The sequence below is a fragment of the Phacochoerus africanus genome, chromosome 15 (assembly GCF_016906955.1).
Source record: "Phacochoerus africanus isolate WHEZ1 chromosome 15, ROS_Pafr_v1, whole genome shotgun sequence".
NCBI lineage: Eukaryota > Metazoa > Chordata > Mammalia > Artiodactyla > Suidae > Phacochoerus > Phacochoerus africanus.
In genome coordinates this window covers 41,555,202-41,573,406 of record NC_062558.1, presented here as the reverse complement: position 1 = coordinate 41,573,406, position 18,205 = coordinate 41,555,202, and the positions used below count along the sequence as shown (strand labels likewise).

The 18,205-nt window shown below is 42.8% G+C and overlaps 1 protein-coding gene across 17 annotated transcripts in view; it reads left to right on the top strand.

Moving 5' to 3' along the window:
* UBE3B (ubiquitin protein ligase E3B) overlaps positions 1–18,205 on the top strand; it is a 59,759-nt gene that overhangs the window by 14,237 nt on the left and 27,317 nt on the right. For all 17 annotated transcript variants that reach the window (XM_047761788.1, XM_047761783.1, XM_047761790.1 and 14 more), the window contains 7 exons: positions 196–278; positions 6,239–6,344; positions 6,599–6,719; positions 7,574–7,751; positions 8,189–8,355; positions 9,727–9,894; positions 17,685–17,856. In XM_047761788.1, the coding sequence (XP_047617744.1) occupies positions 196–278; positions 6,239–6,344; positions 6,599–6,719; positions 7,574–7,751; positions 8,189–8,355; positions 9,727–9,894; positions 17,685–17,856 (995 nt within the window). The remainder of the gene's footprint in view (positions 1–195; positions 279–6,238; positions 6,345–6,598; positions 6,720–7,573; positions 7,752–8,188; positions 8,356–9,726; positions 9,895–17,684; positions 17,857–18,205) is intronic.

Here is an 18,205-nt window from a genome sequence, read left to right as displayed (position 1 = left end):
TGGTTAACTGACTGAGTGAGGCCAGGGATTGAACCCATGTCTTCACAGATACTATTTGGGTTTGTAAGCTGCTGAGCCACAATGGGACCTCCCTCAACACAACTTTTTATCTGAAGTATTCATTGTACATTTTTTTATGTACAAATGAATATAAAGTTGGTATCACCCCCTGACCAGTTACAGTTTTCTTTTCAGGTATTGTTAACCCGTGGCCTGGCGAGACCCCGGCCTTGTCTGTCCAAAGGCACTTTAACAGCAGCCTTTTCTCTAGCATTGCGGTAAGTAGAGAACTGTTGCAAGGGTTGGTGTACTCCTAAAGGCCTCCTGTCTTGCTTTCCTTTTGTTACTTAGCTTAGGTATAGGTTTTCCTGCTTTGTTAGAATTTAAAGCAAGTGTTGTTCTTGGGGAAAATGACACATCTCTGACTGCTCTGCTGCTGCTGCTGCTGCTTTTTTTCCGTTTGTCTGTTTGTTTGTGTTTTCTAGGGCTGCACCCATGGCATAAGGAGGTTCCCAGGCTAGGGGTCAAATCTGAGCTGCAGCTGTCGGCTTACACCACAGCCACAGCAACGTGAGATGAGCCGCATCTGCGACCTGCACCACAGCCTACAGCAACGCCAGATCCTTAACCCCCTGAGTGGGATCAGGGATCGAACCTGTGTCCTCCTGGATGCTAGTCACATTCGTTTCCACTGAGCCATGACGGGAACTCCTGACTGCTCTACTTCTTAATCTTCTATCTGTACCTCTGAGTACTTTTGCATCATGATTTGAGGGAAGCTATTCAAACTGAATTGCTTTTATTCTTCAGGGGGCCAAGATAGAATCATTTTGTCTTTTGAGCTTTTAAGTGGCAAAATAAAGGAAATGTAAGAGTTGGAAGAGGCCTCAGCAAAGGGCAGGGCAAAAGGATTAAAGGAATAGTGTTGAGAACACAGGTTTAAGACAGTAGAATGCAGAGGACCAGAGAGGAGGGTATATTCACCTTCCTGTCATCACTTCAGAGAGATGTATAATGCTTAAGAAGCTCAATATTTCCTGAGAGAAATCCTACCAGCAAATAGGGGAAGCACCAAGTGTAAATAGCTGTGCTCGTTGATGGGTCCAGAACATTCTTAACCTGTTGAGAGGAATAATAACGTGGGGAGTTGTTAATAAAATAGCTTGATGATCTTAGATAATCTTGATCCCCAAGATAATGTCTAACTTGAGAAAGAAGGAGTGTTGTGGTCAAACGAGCTTGGTAAGGCTGCCTATCTGCCCCCTCCTGCTAATTCACAGGGCACCATCCTGCTGAAAGCTGACAGGTCCTGCGCTAGGAAAACCTTTGGGCTTGTTTAACCTCATGTTGGCCCAAACATACCTGAACATGGAATATTGTCACCTTAGTTTTAGATGGTGGACGTTACTATCCTGTGGATTGCAAACACCAGTTTGCAATCTGATGGTCTAGATGATAGGTTGGCAGACCTTTTCTGTAAAAGGCCAGCTAATAAGTATTTTCGGTTCTGTGGGCCACACAGTTTCTGTCACAGCTACTCTGGCACTGTAGCCGCCACGCAGCCATAGACAGTGCATACACAAATGAGAATGGCTGTGTGTTCCAATAAAACATTATTTACAGAAATAGGCAGGTGGGCAGAAATTGGCCTGAGGCCGTAGTTTGGCAGCGCCTGGTCGAGACTGTGCTTTCCACTAACCACTAGCCACATGGGGCTATTTAAATGGAAATATATTAAAATTAAATAAAATTAAGAACTCAGTTCCTTGGTTGCATTAGCCACATTTCAAGTGCTGAGGGAGGGGCCGAATGGGACTAGTGACACCCCCATTAGGCAGCACAAATGAGGAACATTTCCATTGTCACAGAAGGTTCCGTTGTACAAGGCAGGTCTACAGCAGCACTGTCCAGTGGAAATATAATGATTTCCCTTTGTGGCTCAGTGGTAGCGAATCCGACTAGGATCCATGAGGTTGTGGGTTCAATCCCTGGCCTTGCTTAGTGGGTTAAGCATCCGGCATTGCTGTGAGCTGTGATGTAGGTCACAGGCGAGGCTTGTATCCTGAGTTGCTGTGGCTGTGGCTTAGGCTGGCAGCTGCAGCTCCAATTCAACCACTAAGCCTGAGAATACAGCCCTTAAAAAAAAAATACAGCCCTTAAAAAAGAAAAAAGAAAAGAACAGAACAGGAGAGCTCCTGCTGTAGTGCAGCAAGTTTAGAATCCAGCATTGTCTCTGTGGTGGTGCGGGTTCAGTCCCCGGCCCTGCACAGTGGATAAAGAATCCAGCTTTGGAGTTCCCGTCGTGATGCAGTGTTAACAAATCCGACTAAGAACCATGAGGTTGTGGGTTCGATCCCTGGCCTTGCTCAGTGGGTTAACGATCTGGCATTGCCGTGAGCTGTGGTATAGGTTGCAGACGTGGCTCAGATCCCGTGTTGTTGTGGCTCTGGCGTAGGCTGGCAGCTACAGCTCCAATTAGACCCCTAGCCTGGGAACCTCCATATGCCACAGGAGCAGGCCCAAGAAATGGCAAAAAGACAGACGAAAAAAAAAAAAAGAATCTGGCTTTGCTGCTGTGGCTCAGATTCAGTCCCTGGCCTGGGAACCTCCATATGCTGTGGGTATGGCAAAAAAAAAAGCAAAATTAAATTTAATGAAAAATGTTATTTAAGGTGTGTCCAAAGTGTTATCATTTTTGCATGGAATCGATACTTTTAAATTATTTTAATTAAAATTTAATTTTTCTTTCCATACTGAGTCTTTGAAAAGTGCTGTGTGTTTTAGGCTTACAACATAGGAATTTGGACTAGCCACATTTTAGGTGCTCAGTAGCCCCTGACATGTATTGGATAGCATGTCTTTAGAGGCTAGACTTTCATAATAGGAACAGAATCCAACCTGTTATCCTCTGATTAGTTATAGAAGTAGAACAGATTATTTAGTTAGCAATCATACCTTTGTTTCATACTTTGAGAGGAGTTACATAGAGCTGTATTTAATGAGTCATGTCTAGGCACAAACAGGTTTTCCTAGAAGCAGGTTTCTTGAGACCCCCCCCCCCCCCCAGGGCAGCTTATTCCAGCAACATCACCCACTCTCTCCTCTGTCAGTGGCAATGAATGGTCAACACACAGACACCTGCTCCCTGGAGCACAGCAGCAGCTCTGCCTGCCTTCCATCGCAGCTTCCCTCCCCTGCCCCGATGTGGCCACAGTTCACACTGTGATTCACCATTAGGGTTGCATCATATGGTTCCACACGTTGCTTCTCCTTTGAAGATATAATCACATCCATCATTTTAAGTTTCTTCTTTCATGTGTCAGAATCCATTGGTTGATTTGTTAAGGCCAGGCTGCTCTAAGGCCTTTTTCTTACACAGGGCACTTTTTTTTTCCTCCTCTGTAATTGAACATGACCAGAACCTTTTAAAACAGGATACTCAGTGGTTCTGTCATGGGAGGATATACTACTACTGAAAGCCTGTCATGTTTAGACATAGTCACCAAATCCTATAATACAAACAACTGATATTCATGTGCTACACTGACTCCTCACCACGTCCTCTTATCTCCATTTTATAGATGAAGCAGCTAAGGCTCCGAGAAGTTAGATCACTTGTCCTTGGTCATACAGCAGGGAGTGGCAGGGCCTGGAATTAGACCTGGGCTGCCTGACTCCAGAGCCCACACTCTCTACTCCTTATGCTTTATACTTGCGTCGCATATTGGACACATTTTTATATTAAAGATCAGTATGATCAGTATGTATTTCTTGAATTAATGGAGTATTTTTGGCTATTATGAATAGTGTTGCTGTGAACATTGATGCACACATTTTTGTGTTGACATATGTTTTCATTGTGAATATATCCTTAGGAGTAGAATTGTTGGGTCATGTGGTAGCTCCATGCTTAATTTTTTGAGGAACTGCCAAACTTTTCCAGAGTGGCTGCATCATCTTACACTCCCACCAGTAATGTAAAGAGTTCCAAACTCTCTATACTCTGGCCAACACATGTTATCTTTTTTATTATAGCCATCTTAATGGGTGTGAAGTGGTGTCTCACTCTCATTTTGCTCGGCAATTCTTTGATGGCCAATGATGTTGACCAACTTTTAAGCACTTATTAACCATTCGTATATTTTTATTTGGAGAAATCTCTCTTTAGATCCTGTTCTTATGTGGGGTTGTCTCTTGTTGAGTTGCGTGAGTTCTTTATATGTTTTGAATATGTCCCTTATCAGATACATAATTTGTGACTATTTCCTCTCATTCTGCGGGTTTGATCACTTTCTAGATGGCGTCTTTTAAAGCAAAAAGTTTTTATTTTACTTTTTTCTTTTGTCTTTTAAAAAAAATTTTTTTTAATTTATTTATTTATTTAGTCTTTTTGTCTTTTCTAGGGCCGCACCTGAGGCATATGGAGGTTCCCAGGCTAGGGGTTGAATTGGAGCTGTAGCTGCCAGCTTATGCCAGAGCCACATAAGGATCCGAGCCGCGTCTGCAACCTACACTACAGCTCACGGCAGTGCTTAATCCTTAACCCACTGAGCAAGGCCAGAGATTGAACCCACAACCCCATGGTTCCTAGTTGGATTTGTTAACCACTGAGCCACGACGGGAACTCCTCTTTTGTCTTTTTAGGCTGTACCATGGCCTATGGAGGTTCCCAGGCTAGGGGTCCAATAGGAACTGTAGCTGACGGCCTACACCCCAGCCACAGCAACTCAGGATCTGAGCCTCGTTTGCAACCTACACCACAGCTCACAGCAATGCCGGATCCTTAACCTACTGAGTGAGGCTAGGGATCGAACCTTCATCTTCATGGATAAAGCAGAAAGTTTTTTAATTTTTTTGGTTTTTTCTTGTTGTTGTTTTTATCTTTTTAGGGCTGTACTCACGGCATATAGATGTTCCCAGGCTAAGGTCTAATTGAAGCTGTAGCCACCAGCCTACACCACAGCCCCAGCAGTGCCAGATCAGAGCCACATCTGCGACCTACATCACAGCATACAGCAACCCCAGATCCTTATTCCACTGAGTAAGGCCCACAACCTCATGGTTCCTAGTTGGATTCATTTCTGCTGTACCACGACAGGAACTCCTTAAATTTTATTTGTGATTTTGCTGTCATAGCTAAAAAATTATTACCAAACCCAGGATCTCAAAGATTTACTCCTATGTTTTCTTCTAAGAGTTTAATGGTTTTAGTAATAAAACTAACATTTAGATCTGTGATCCATTTTTAGTTAACTTTTGTATGTGGTGTGAGGTAGGGGTCATTATATTATTTTAATAATATATTTTTCTGATTATGGAAGTAATACTTGCTTATTGTGGAAAATGTGGATCTAACAGGAAAGTAGAAGGAAGAAAAAATGTTTCTTATTGTTCTACAACCCAAAGATACATTGTTAACTTTTTTTTTCTTTTTTTGCCTTTTTGTCTTTTTAGGGTTGCACCCGAGGCATATGGAAATTCCCAGGCTAGGAGTCTAATTGCAGCTATAGCTGCTGGCCTGTGCCAGAGCCATAGCAACACAGGATCCAAGCCGCGTCTGCAACCTACACCAGAGCTCACGGCAATGCCAGATCTTTAACCCACTAAGCCAGGGATCGAATCAGCAACCTCATGGTTCTTCCTAGTCAGATTTGTTAACCACTGAGCCACGACAGGAACTCCCATTGTTAACATTTTTTAAATCTGCCTTCCTGGTCTTTTTTTTTTTTCTTTTTCCATTCACATTACTTATGTGTTTGTGTATACCTATCTGCATATAACATCCTAACATATGTATTTAAGCTGAATTGTTTAATCGAAGTATGGGTTGTTGGTGACTTTTTACACAGTAAACACACCACGTAAGCACCAACCCCCCTGAGAAACGGAACAACAGTACCAGAATTCCAGAAGCCTCTCTCTTCCCCCTTTCCACTCACTACCTTTTCCTCTTCTCCCATGTATACGTTTCTTGTTCTGCTTTTTTTTTTTTAAGTTGATCGTAGCATGAAGATTCTCTCATATTTGGTACAACTTGAGAACCGATTTCTCATAGCACCATCATAGACTGTACTCAACCCTTCTGCCAGTGGATGGGCCCATTTTCAGCCTTCAGTTTCCCTAGGAATCCAGTGAAGCATCATTTCAAGGGATTTGGGGGTGTGGGTAGGGTTGTTATACCTACCCAGGGTCAGGGTCACAGGCGAACCTGTCTGAGTGAGGTGCTCTGTCTGTGTAGACCTGTGATTGCCGCCCAGTTTTCAGACAATCTGCTACGGCCGTTCCTCATCCACATCGTGTCTGTGCCGGCTCTCGTGACTCATCTCAGCACGGTGACCCCTGAGGTAAGTGGGCTCTGGGAATCCCCCCCCCCCCCGCCATTCCACATTTGCCCACGTCCTCAGGAATTAGAAAGTAAAATGTTTTCTCTGTTAATTTCCACCTTCTCCTGATACGTTTAAAACCAGTAGCCACTGCAGATACCGCTCATGTTAGAAGCCCAAAGAAAAAGGTTCTCATCTATGTTCATTTTCTTCTTGGTGATCGTGGGAAGTTTCTTTTGTCAGCTTCCACTTTAACCATCTGCAATTGTTTGCAGCGCCTCACTGTTTTAGAATCTCATGACATGCTCCATAAATTCATCACATTTTTAAGAGACGAGGATCGATGCCGTGATGTGTGTGAAAGTCTAGAAGGATGCCACACACTTTGTCTCATGGGTGAGTATCTGTGACTGGGATTTGATTGTGTTCTGGGCATCAGGAAAAGCCTGGGGGTTTTGCTTTCCACCATTCCGGAGGCCACAGGCAGTTTTTAATAGTTGGAAGGGCTTACCTTAAAAGACATGTAAACAGATAGACAAAGTGAACATGTACCACTGAAATTACATGGAAAGTAGGCTGGCAAACTAGCTGAGTGGTTGTAAATGAATATTAAATTTCAGTCCTTAGCTTCCTGGCAGCCAAGGGAAAAATGAAAACGTGATGAGCTGCCCAGATAATTCTTATCTTGAGAGAGAAGAGAGCACAGTTGTGTGGGGCTTAGATAGGAGTAGGGTCTGCAACGTTTATTTCACAAGGTTTTTGTTTAGATGAAGAAACAGTTTGTGGATAGATGCATTTGAAACAGCAGAGGTACATATTTCTCCTTGCCTAATTAGAAGAAATTTATTTTACATAGAAAAAGGTTCTCGGGGCTACGTTTTTTAAGGGATGTTATGGTGAGGGTCCTCACATAAGACATTAAATGACTTCATTGCGCACTGTGGAACACTGATTTTCCAGGACTTTCAGATGTTCTTCAAAAGAGCATTTCTCCTATTAACTCTTGATTTCAGAATCTTGGGGTAATAAAGTATGATGCTAAACTTAAAAATCTGTGTGCCTGAGACTTTGCATGTCACTTTATATAATCCTCACATGGAGAGCAGGGCTTATCATTCCAGTCTTACAGGTGAGGAAACAGACTCAAGAGGTGGGTTGCGGGTCCCTCAGCTCTTGTCTGCAGCAGAGGCAGGGTTTGAAGCTGGGTGGGCCTGTTTCTTAGCCCCACACTCAGCCTTCTTTCTTCGTAGGCAACCTCCTGCACTTGGGCTCCCTCAGCCCCAGAGTGCTAGAGGAGGAGACGGACGGGTTTGTGAGTTTGCTCACCCAGATGCTGTGCTACTGTCAGAAGTATGTTTCCCAGAAGAAATCCAACCTGACCCACTGGCACCCTGTCCTTGGCTGGTTCTCCCAGTCCGTGGACTATGGGTGAGTCCCTGAGCAGATCACTGTCTTTCTTGTCTCCTCACGCCTCTCTTCCACCTCCTCTCCCTTCTTTCAGCCACATTTGTGCGCTAAGCCTGCAGGCTGGCTGTGAAGAGGACAACACAGTAGGCATCAGATAGCGTTTGTCGACTGGGTGGTGAATAGGATGGAATCGGGAGGAAGAGCAGAGTGCGGGTGTCTGGGAGGTGACTGTGACATGGGCCCTGGGAGAGCAGCAGTGCTGCTGGCAGCATGGGAAGCCTGAGCAGAGCGAGAACCAAAAAAGAGGTCATTACCTTATGCATCTGGGCCTCAGCAGCAACTTGTGGATGTTGTTTTTTATTATCTTATTTGCTATGCCAAGTGGCAGTCCCCAGCTACCCCTCTGAGTGGTGCTCTAACAGGGGGACTGATGTGCCTGCTCTCCTGCTCTCTCCTAGCCTCAACGAGTCCATGCCCTTGATCACCAAACAGCTGCAGTTCCTGTGGGGGGTGCCTCTGATCCGCATCTTCTTCAGTGACATCCTGAGTAAGAAGCTGCTGGAGAACCTGGAGCCAGCCCACGTACCACCGGCATCGTCCCCGCAGAACGTGCTGCCCGTGAAGAGTGAGTCACTGCAACAGGCTGGCCCCGTGGCCCTCCTTGCCCAACGTGTAGCTCTTGCCTGGACCCGTGTGCCTGCCTGCCTCTGTCTTATGGACTCTTGCTTTTCCCTTAAAGATTTTGAGACTATTGAAATCAAGTTCACATTTAGCAGTGACCTAAACTCCTAGAAAATAAGGACTAGGGAAATACAACTAGGTAAACAAAATCAAGGTCATATGTAGAGAGCATCTGCAGGGCCCATGCATGCTGCTGTGCTTATCTCTGAACTTCCATTTGGCTCTGAATTTGTAATAGCCAAAAATAAAAAGGGATTTGTGGAGGAAGACCTATTTCTTAGGGGGAGTAGAGCTTTTCTGAGTCCCCGAATATTCCATAGACGAGATCTCCCACATGGAGTTTTCATACAGGAGACAGTGATCACTGACTGGACTACCACCTTTCAGGGTCAGTAATGGGTTCCCTGGAGTGGTTTTCTTTTCTTTTTTTGTCTTTTGAAGACTGTACTCACGGCATATGGAAGTTTCCAGCCTAGGGATTGAATCGGCGCTGCAGCTGCCGGCCTACACCACAGCCACGGCAACACCAGATCCAAGCTGCATCTGCGACCCATACCACAGCTCATGGCAGTGCTGGATCCTTAACCCACTGAGCGAAGCCAGGGATCAAACCTGCATCTTCATGGATGCTAGTCTGATCATTTCTGCTGAGCCAGCACGGGAACTCCCATGGAATGGTTTCTTATTGCCCACTCTGATAAAGGTAAGGCAGTATGGTTAATACACACTTGAGTGGGGTTACTTGCCTGTGGCAGGTTGCCAAGTTCAACATGGCTTTTCTTCTGCCACCCAATGTGTCACAGAACTCCATCTTATAGCTGTCGATGAGCATGGCTCAGTGTAACTTCAGCAGGGTATAAATGGGAAAGTGTGAAACAAAAGAAGAGTACACCCCTAAACTGAATATGAGTACTTAAGTTTGATGCTCTAGAAGTACAGAAAATTGGGAATCACCCAGGCCCCCACCCCCCTCACCTTTTCTCTTTTTCACCTCATATAGTCCTAGAAGTTTTACCTTAGTGGATTCTAAAATTAAGTGATTATGATGAAAGAACCCACTGTAAGAATCAGATACACTTGGCTTGTTCTGAAAAGTCTTCTGATCTTCTAAGAGGTCTTTTTGTTCTACCTACAAACCTGTTGTTAATGCTTTTCTGATTCATCCCAAAGAGATGATTTGCGTGAAAGCAGGAATCCCACTGCCTGGCTTTGGCTGGAAATGAGAAGGCTTATTGAAATGCTGTACCCTTTACAGGGTAGAATTTGGCAGATGGCGGAACCTCTGCTCACACGTTCCTTCTTCCCTCCTTGCCAGCTCTCCTGAAGCGTGCATTTCAGAAGTCTGCATCAGTTCGAAATATCCTCAGGCCCGTCGGGGGTAAACGTGTGGATTCTGCAGAGGTACAGAAGGTCTGCAACATCTGCGTCCTCTACCAGACCTCGCTGACGACACTAACCCAGATCCGGCTGCAGATACTCACAGGTCTGGATCCTGAGGCGGCCTGCTCCACCTTTCACATTTGCCAGACAGGTTTTCTTAGAGGTTAATTCTCAGAGTTCCTGTGTAGCTCAGCAGGTTAAGGATCCAGTATTGTCCCTGCTATGGCTTGGGTCACCACTGTGGCACAGGTTTGCTCCCTGGCCCAGGAACTTCTGCATGCTGTGGGTGCAGTCAAAAAACGAAAGAAAACAGAAGTGGATTCTCTCCTGGCTTCCTTGGCTCAGAAAATAGATTGTGGGAGTTCCTATTGTGATGCAGCAGAAACACATCTGACTAGGAACCATGAGGTTGTGGGTTCAATCCCTGGCCTTACTCAGTGGGTTAAAGATCTGGTATTGCCGTGAGCTATGGTGCAGGTCGAAGACGCAGCTTGGATCTGGCATTGCTGTGGCTGTGGTGTAGGCCAGCAATTGTAGTTTCTAGCATATGAACCTCCATGTGCCGTGGGTGCAGCCCTAAAAAGGAAAAAAAAGATTGTGAAGGAGGGTATTTTTGAGCTATTCTTCATGGAAGCTGGTCTACCTCCATTAAATAGCTCAAGCTCACCACAGTTCTAGCATTTTTAGTTTGTTTCTATGGCCCTGGCTTCTGTTTTTCTTATGAAGTACAACTTGCTTTTTAATAAGTTATTATTTTTTCTGAATAGAAAACTAGAAAAGATAAGGAAGCAGAAAAAAGGAAACTTAAACCAATCTTAATTCCATAGCCCATAAATACCTACCTGTTCCTAAGTGTGCTACATATGCATCTATTTAGATCGAAATATATAGTTTCATTTTCCTGTCCATTAATCACTTCATAACCATTTTACCATGTCAAATAGTCTTCAGAAACCTCATTTTTATTGGCTGCATAATATCTCACTGCATGGATAAGCCCAACATTTTCATTTTTAGCTGAGCAAGGAAGAAGATCCCTGCTGTAAGCAGAGAATTTGGCATCAGGGCTTATAAGTTGTGGCACAGGAGTTGTTAGTATGAATTGGTGTTACAAGGACAAAAAGTCCGCAAGCCTTGAAGCTGTTTGCTGCATAAAGGGTTAGGAACATCTCTGTTGCATTTTACGTTTCTAAATCAAATTGCTGCTGTTCCTGTCTTTCACACGTATTTAATTTATCTTTGGATATTTATAGAGCAGCTGTGTGTGCCAGGCACTGAGTGTACAGAGAAGAAAAAGACAGCCAAGGTCTTATGTTCTCAAAGGGGTTACATTCTAGTTCCGGGGAGACCAATAATAAGCAAGAGAAAAGTCTATTTAATATAACGAAGGGCACTGTGACAAAATAATGAGAGACAGTATTGGCTTGGGCTAGGGCAGAGTTTCCCAGCCTTAGCACCGTTGATGTTTGGGGGCTAGATAATTCGTTGTTTTGGAGGACATCCTATCCATTGTAGGATGTTTAGCAGCCCCTGGCCCCTACCCATAGATTTCCAATATCACGTCCACCCAACTCGTGACAACCATACATATCTCCAAACATTGTCAGGTGCCCCTTGGGGGACAAAATCACCCCTGGTTGAGAACCACTGGATGGATGAGATGGAAGCAGGAGGTTTTATGCTATGTTTTAGAAGTAGTCTACAGGTTTCACTGGTAGATTGCATTTGGGGGAGTGAGAACTATGAGTTTTAGAGATGCTGCCAGATTTCTGGCCTAAGCAACTGTATTGGTGGTGGTGCCTTTTGCTGAGCTAGGGATGACCAGCTTGGTTCGGGATAGGGGTGGGCATCGAGAGTTCTGTTTAGCTGTGATGAGATGCCAAGCCAGCCTATAAGAGTACTGTGTCGGGGCATGAGCAGAGGGGTGGCATGAAAGACCTGGGGCTGAGGGCTGCTTCTCTAAGGAGAGTTCAGGGAAAGTTGCCCAGACTAAGCCTGGCACCCCAGCACCCAGTGGCGGGTCTGGGAAGCATGCTGACTGAGGTGATTTTGAGGTGATAGCCAGTACTCAGCTTTTTAAGATAAGCACAAATTTAAGTGTCACCCCTTGTCCCAGTGAGAGGATTCACAAAGAAGTCTTTTTTGGCTAATTTGAAAATATATGACTTTATGGAGTTCCCATTGTGCCTCAGCGGTAACAAGCCCAGCTAGTATCCATGAGGATGCGGATTTGATCCCTGGCACTGCTAGGTGGGTTAAGGATCTGGCTTTGCTGTGAGCTGCAGGGTAGGCCACAGACACAGCTCGGATCTGGCGTGGCTGTGGCTATGCCTGTGGCTGATGCTGCAGCTCCGATTCATCCCCTAGTCTGGGAACTTCCACAAGCCTCAGGTACAGCCATAAAAAGCCAAAAAAAAAAAAATGGAAAGAAAGAAAAGAAAATGTATGACTTTAAAAATGAACATCAACTAGTCTAAAATATTATATGGATGATATTCATGCTATCAGTTTAGCTGTATACAAATTAGATTATAGAAAATAATATACTTGTTTTAAAAATACTGCTGTTTCTCTCCTCTCACAATTTACGAAGTGTCTGTTCGTGCTCCTCAGTTGCTCGGGAGGCAGCCCTGGTTGAATTGGTGTGTCATGCTGTAACTGAGTATTTTTGTCCTGTAGAAGTATATCTGTGATGTCGGCAATTTACTTCCTCATTCCATTTCTTTTTTGTTTTCTTTTGCAGTATAGTTGACATTAACATCATCTTATATTTGGGTGTACAACATAATGATTCAATATTCATACATATTATGAAATAATCAACATAGTAACTCTAGGTAACATCCATCACTATACATTGTTAAATTATTTGTGTTGAGGACTTTTAAAATCTACCCTCTTAAAAATGCAGTGTAGTATTATTAACTATAGTCAGCAGGCTGTGCCTTACATCCCCGTGACTTATGTGTTTTACAGCTTCAAGTTTGTCCTCTTCGATCCCTTCTCCCATTTTTGCATACCTTCCCCTCACTGCCGACCCCCTGCCGCACCAACCACCAACCTATTCTCTGTACTCATGAGCTTGGATTTGTTTATTTTTCAGTTTTCACTTATAAGTGAGATCCTATGTTAGTTGTCTACCCGATTTAATATAATGCCCTTAGGGTCCATCTGTGTTGTCACAAATGGCAAGATTTCATTCTTTTTTACAGCTGAATGGTATTCGTGTGTGTGTGTGTGTGTGCGCGCGTGCACACCACATTTTTTTTATCCATTTGACCATTAGTGGACACTTAAATTGTTTCCATATCTTAGCAGTTATAAACAATGCTGCTGTGCACAAGGGGATGCAAGTATCTTTTCAAATTAGTGTTTTTTGTTTTCTTCAGGTACATACCCGGAAGAGGGATTACTGGATCATATAGTAGTTCTATTTTAAATTTTTTTATGGAACTGCCATACTCTTTTCTATAGTGGCTGCCCAATTTACATTCCCACCAACAGTGCATAGGGTTCCCTTTCGCCAGCACATCCTCAATAGCACTTGTTACTTTTTATCTTTTTGATGATAGCCATTCTGATAGATGTGAGGTGGTATCTCATTGTGGTTTTGATTTGCATTTCCCAGATGGTTAGTGATGTTGGACACCTTTCCATGTGCCTGTTGCACTTGTGTCAGATCCTCTGACCATTTTTTAAATCAGATTGTGAGTTTTTTTTACGTATTTTGGGTATTAACCCCTTAACAGGTATATGATTTGCAGATATTTTCTTCCATTCTGTAGATCACCTTTTCATTTTGTAGATTTCCTTTACTGTGCAGAAGCTTTTTAGTTTGATGTAATCCTACTTGCTTATTTTTGCTTTTGTTGCCTTTGCTTTTGGAATCAGATCCAAAAAGTTCACCTCTAAAACCCACATCAGGCAGCTTAGTGCCTATGATTCTTCTAGGAGTTTCATGGTATCGGGTCTTACATTAAAGTCTTTAATCCATTTTGAGTTAATTTTTGGGTAGGGTGTAAGATAGTAGTCTAGTTTCATTCTTTTGCCTCTGGCCATCTGCTTTTCCCAGTACCATTTATTGAAGAGACTGACTTTTCCTCATTGTATATTCTTGCCTCCTTTGTCATAAATTAATTAACTATATATGTGTGGGTTTATAACTGACCTCTATTCTGTTCCACTGGTCTATGTGTCTGTTTTTATGCCAACACCATACTGTTTTGATTACTATAGTTTTGAATATAGTTTGAAATCAGGGAGCATGATTCCTCCAGCCTTGTTTTTCTTTCTCAAGATTGTTTTCCATTCAGGGTCTTTTTTGGTTCCACATGAATTTTGATTCCTTTTTTTTTTTTTTCCTTCTGTCTCTTTGAGGCTGCACCCCACGGTATATGGAAGTTCTCAGACTAGGGGTCAAATCAAAGCTGTAGCTCATGGCCTACACCACAGCCACAGCACCATGGGATCCGAGCCACATCTGCAACCTATTGCCTAAGCTCACACCAGTGCCAGATTCTTAACCCACTGAGTGAGGCCAGGGATCAAACCCACATCCTCATGGATACTGGTCAGGTTTGTTACTGTTGAGCCACGACAGGAACTCCCAAATTTTGATGCTTTTTCTGTGGAAAATGCCATTGAAATTTTGTTAGGGGATTGCATTGAGTTTGTAGACTGCTTTGGATAGTATGGACATTTTAACAATATTAATTCTCCCAGTCCATGAACAATGAAATATCTTCCCATTTGTGTCTTCTTTGATTTATTTCATCAGTATCTTACAGTTTTCAGTGTACAGGGCTTTCAGAACTCCCTGATTAAATTTATTCTAGGTATTTTATTCTTTTTGTTGCAATTGTAAATGGGATTGTTTTCTTAATTTCTGATAGCCACAGATTTGTGTGTGTGTATATATATATCTTTTGTCCTTTTAGGGCCATACCTGCGGCAGATGGAGGTTCCCAGGCTAGGGGTCCAATCAGAGCTACAGCTGCTGGTCTACGCCACAGCAACAGCAGTGTGGGATCCAAGCTGAGTCTGCGACCTACACCACAACTCATGGCAACGCCAGATCCCTAACCCACTGAGCGAGGCCAGGGATCAAACCCTCAACCTCATGGTTACTAGTAGGGTTCGTTAACCACTAAACCACTACGGGAACTCCAGATTTTTGTATATTTTGTATCCTACAACTCTACTGGATTCATTTATTATAACAGTTAATGAAATCTTCAGGGCTTTCTATATATAATGTTACGTCATCTACAAATAGTGAATTTTATTTCTTCCTTTCCAACTGGGATGCCTCTTTTTTCCTGCCTAATTGCTCTGGCTAGGACTTCCAATATGATATTGAATAAAAATGGTGAGAGTGGGCATCCTTGTCTTATTCCTGATCTTAGAGGAAATGCTTTCAGCTTTTCACAGTGATGTTAGCTGTGGGTTTGTCATATGTGGCCTTTGTTATGTTAAGGTGTGTTCTCTCTGTACTCACTTTGTTGAGTTTTATCATAAATGGATATTGAATTTTGTCAAATGCTTTTCCTACATCTTTTGAGATCATCGCATGATTTTTATCTTTCATTTTGTTAATGTGATGTATCACATTGATTGATATGCAAATGTTGAACCCTCCTTGCATCCCTGGAATAAATCCCACATGATCATGGTGTGTTATCCTTTTAATATATTGTTGAATTTGGTTTGCTAGTATTAAGTTGAGGATTTTTGCATCTGTGTTTATCCAGGGCAATGACCCTGAAACTTTCTTGTTTTGTGACGTTCTTGTCTGGTTTTGGTATTGGGGTAATGCTGGCTTTGTAAAATAAGTTTGGAAGCTTTCCCTCCTCTTCACTTTTTTTGAAGCATGTGAGAAGAATGGATATTAATTCTTCCCTGAATGGTAGAATTTACCACTGAAGTCATCTGGTCCTGCACTTTAATTTCTTGAGAGGTTTTGATTACTGATTCAGTTTCCTTACTAGTAATAATAGATCTATTCAGAATTTCTGTTTCTTCATGATTTAGTCTTAAAAGGTTGTATGTTTCTAGGAATTTATTTCTTCTAGGTTGTCCAATTTGTTGGCATATATTGTTAATAGGAGTCTCTGAAGATTTTTCTATCTCATGGTAGCAGGTATAATTTCCCCTCTTTCATTTCTGCTTTTATTTATTTGAGCTCTCTCTTTTTTTGTTGAGTCTAGCTGAAGGTTTGGCAACTTTATCATTTCAAAGAACCAGCTCTTAGTTTCATTGATCTTTTGTCTTGATAGTCTCTGTTTCCTTTATTTTTGCTCTCATCTTTGTTATTTACCTCTTTCCACTACTAACGTTGGGCTTTATTTGTTTTTCTAGTGCCTTGAGATTTAAAATTATTTTCTTTTATTTGAGATTTTTGTTGTTTCCTTGAGCTAGGCATGAATCACTATGAACTTCCCTCTTAGAACTGCATTTGCTGCTTCCTATAAGTGTTTGTTTTGTTTCATCTTGTGGCCGCATCCATGGTATGTGGAAGTTCCTAGGCCAGGGATCGAACCTGTGCCACAACTGTGGCAACACCAGATCTTTAACCCACTGTGCCACGAGGGAATGTCCCCATAAGTGTTGATATGTTGTATTTCCATTTTCATTTGTCTCAAGTTATTTTTCAGTTTCTCTCTTGATTTCTTTATTGATATGTTGACTATTCAGTAACTTTTTTTGTAACCTATTTTTAAATTTTGAGATTTCTGCATTTCATAACCACATCCCCTAACTATTAAAAATATGAGGTCAAACCTTTAGGAATTAAATTTCTTTGCCTCCATTACAGTCCCTTCGGTTCACCTTCTAAGTATCCATAAGTAGCACTGATTCTGTCCCCAGACTAATACATCTTCCCCAAACAGTTCTTTGTTCAAAATTAAGTAATTCAAAGTACTCTGTTAAATGGGAGGCATTATAAAGACTCAAATATAAGGTGACTCCCACTTCTCTAAGGAGAATTCAGGAACATCTTATTGTACATTCAGTAAAACATGGAACTTCAGAGCCACACTTTCTGAGTCAGTAGCTGTATTCATATATTTCAATGTAACAGTGATGTAGCTTGTTGCCTCGGGCCTGGCCATCAGGAAGCTGACTTAAAATGTCTTCTGCCTCTCCCAGGGTCACATTTTTGTGTAGCACTTCAGAATATCTCTGCTATGGTCATTCATTGCTTTCTTATTTTTAACAGAGGTAGAATAAGAGAAGTAGGTGAGAGGAAAGCTTGGCTAAATGTGAGTAAGCCTGAAAGGTACTTTACAGCAGGTGTTGACAAACCACGGCCCCTGGGCCAAATCCAGCTTACTACTGGCTTCTGTAAATAAAATTTTTGTAAAAACAGTTGGAACACAGCCACTTCCATTTATTCACATATTGTCAGTGGCTGCTTTCATGCTGTGATTATAACATTGAATAGTTGTGACAGAGACTGGTCCAGACTAAAAACCCAAAAATACTGACTCTCTGGGCCTTTCCAGAAAAAAATTGCTGTTCTCTGATTGAACACATAAACACTGAGTCAGGCAGACCTGGCTTCTCTTATTGGCTGTGTGATTTGCAATCAATTACTCGACCTCTCTGTGCTTCAGTTTCCTCCCTTGTAAAATGGAGATAACATTGGGTGAAAAGGAAATAATGCCTGTAGAATATTTAGAGTGGTACCTGACACATAGTAAGCACCCACTAAATGTTAGCTGTTACCATCATTGATCTCCCAGTGATGCTTTTCATAATGGGACCTTCTTTCTTTCATATGTGTTAAATGGTCACTAATAGGTTTAAGTGTTTTGTTTTCCCAGTGGATAGTAGAAATAAGGGACCAGGTGGAGCCCCACCTGAAGCTTGGGTTTCTCTATCCTTTTCCAGGTCTCACTTACCTTGATGACCTGCTGCCCAAACTGTGGGCCTTTATCTGTGAGCTGGGGCCCCACGGAGGGTTAAAGCTCTTCTTGGAATGCCTCAACAATGACACTGAAGAGTCTAAGCAGCTCTTGGCCATGCTGATGCTGTTCTGTGACTGTTCCCGGCACCTCATCACGTAGGTTGACTGCTGTGGGGCTGAATTCCTTTCCTAGAATGTGGAGAGACAAAATTCCAGTGTCAGCAAGGAAGCAGGTGCTGATGTGATTACTGCAAACATTTGGACCTGTCATTGAGAGGATTAGACAAGACTTTTACAAAGTGGGTAGCACATAGAAGGGATTCAGCAATTGTTAGTTCCCATCCTTTTTAGAGAGCTGTCTCAATACCACTCAGTGTGGCCTTTGGGGTCTCCTGGAGCTGGGTTCAAATCACACCTTGGTCATTTACTCACTGTGCCAGGTAGTTAACTGGAAAATTCCAGAGCCAGGGTGCTGAACTGGCTCAGCCACTCACTGAGACTCCAC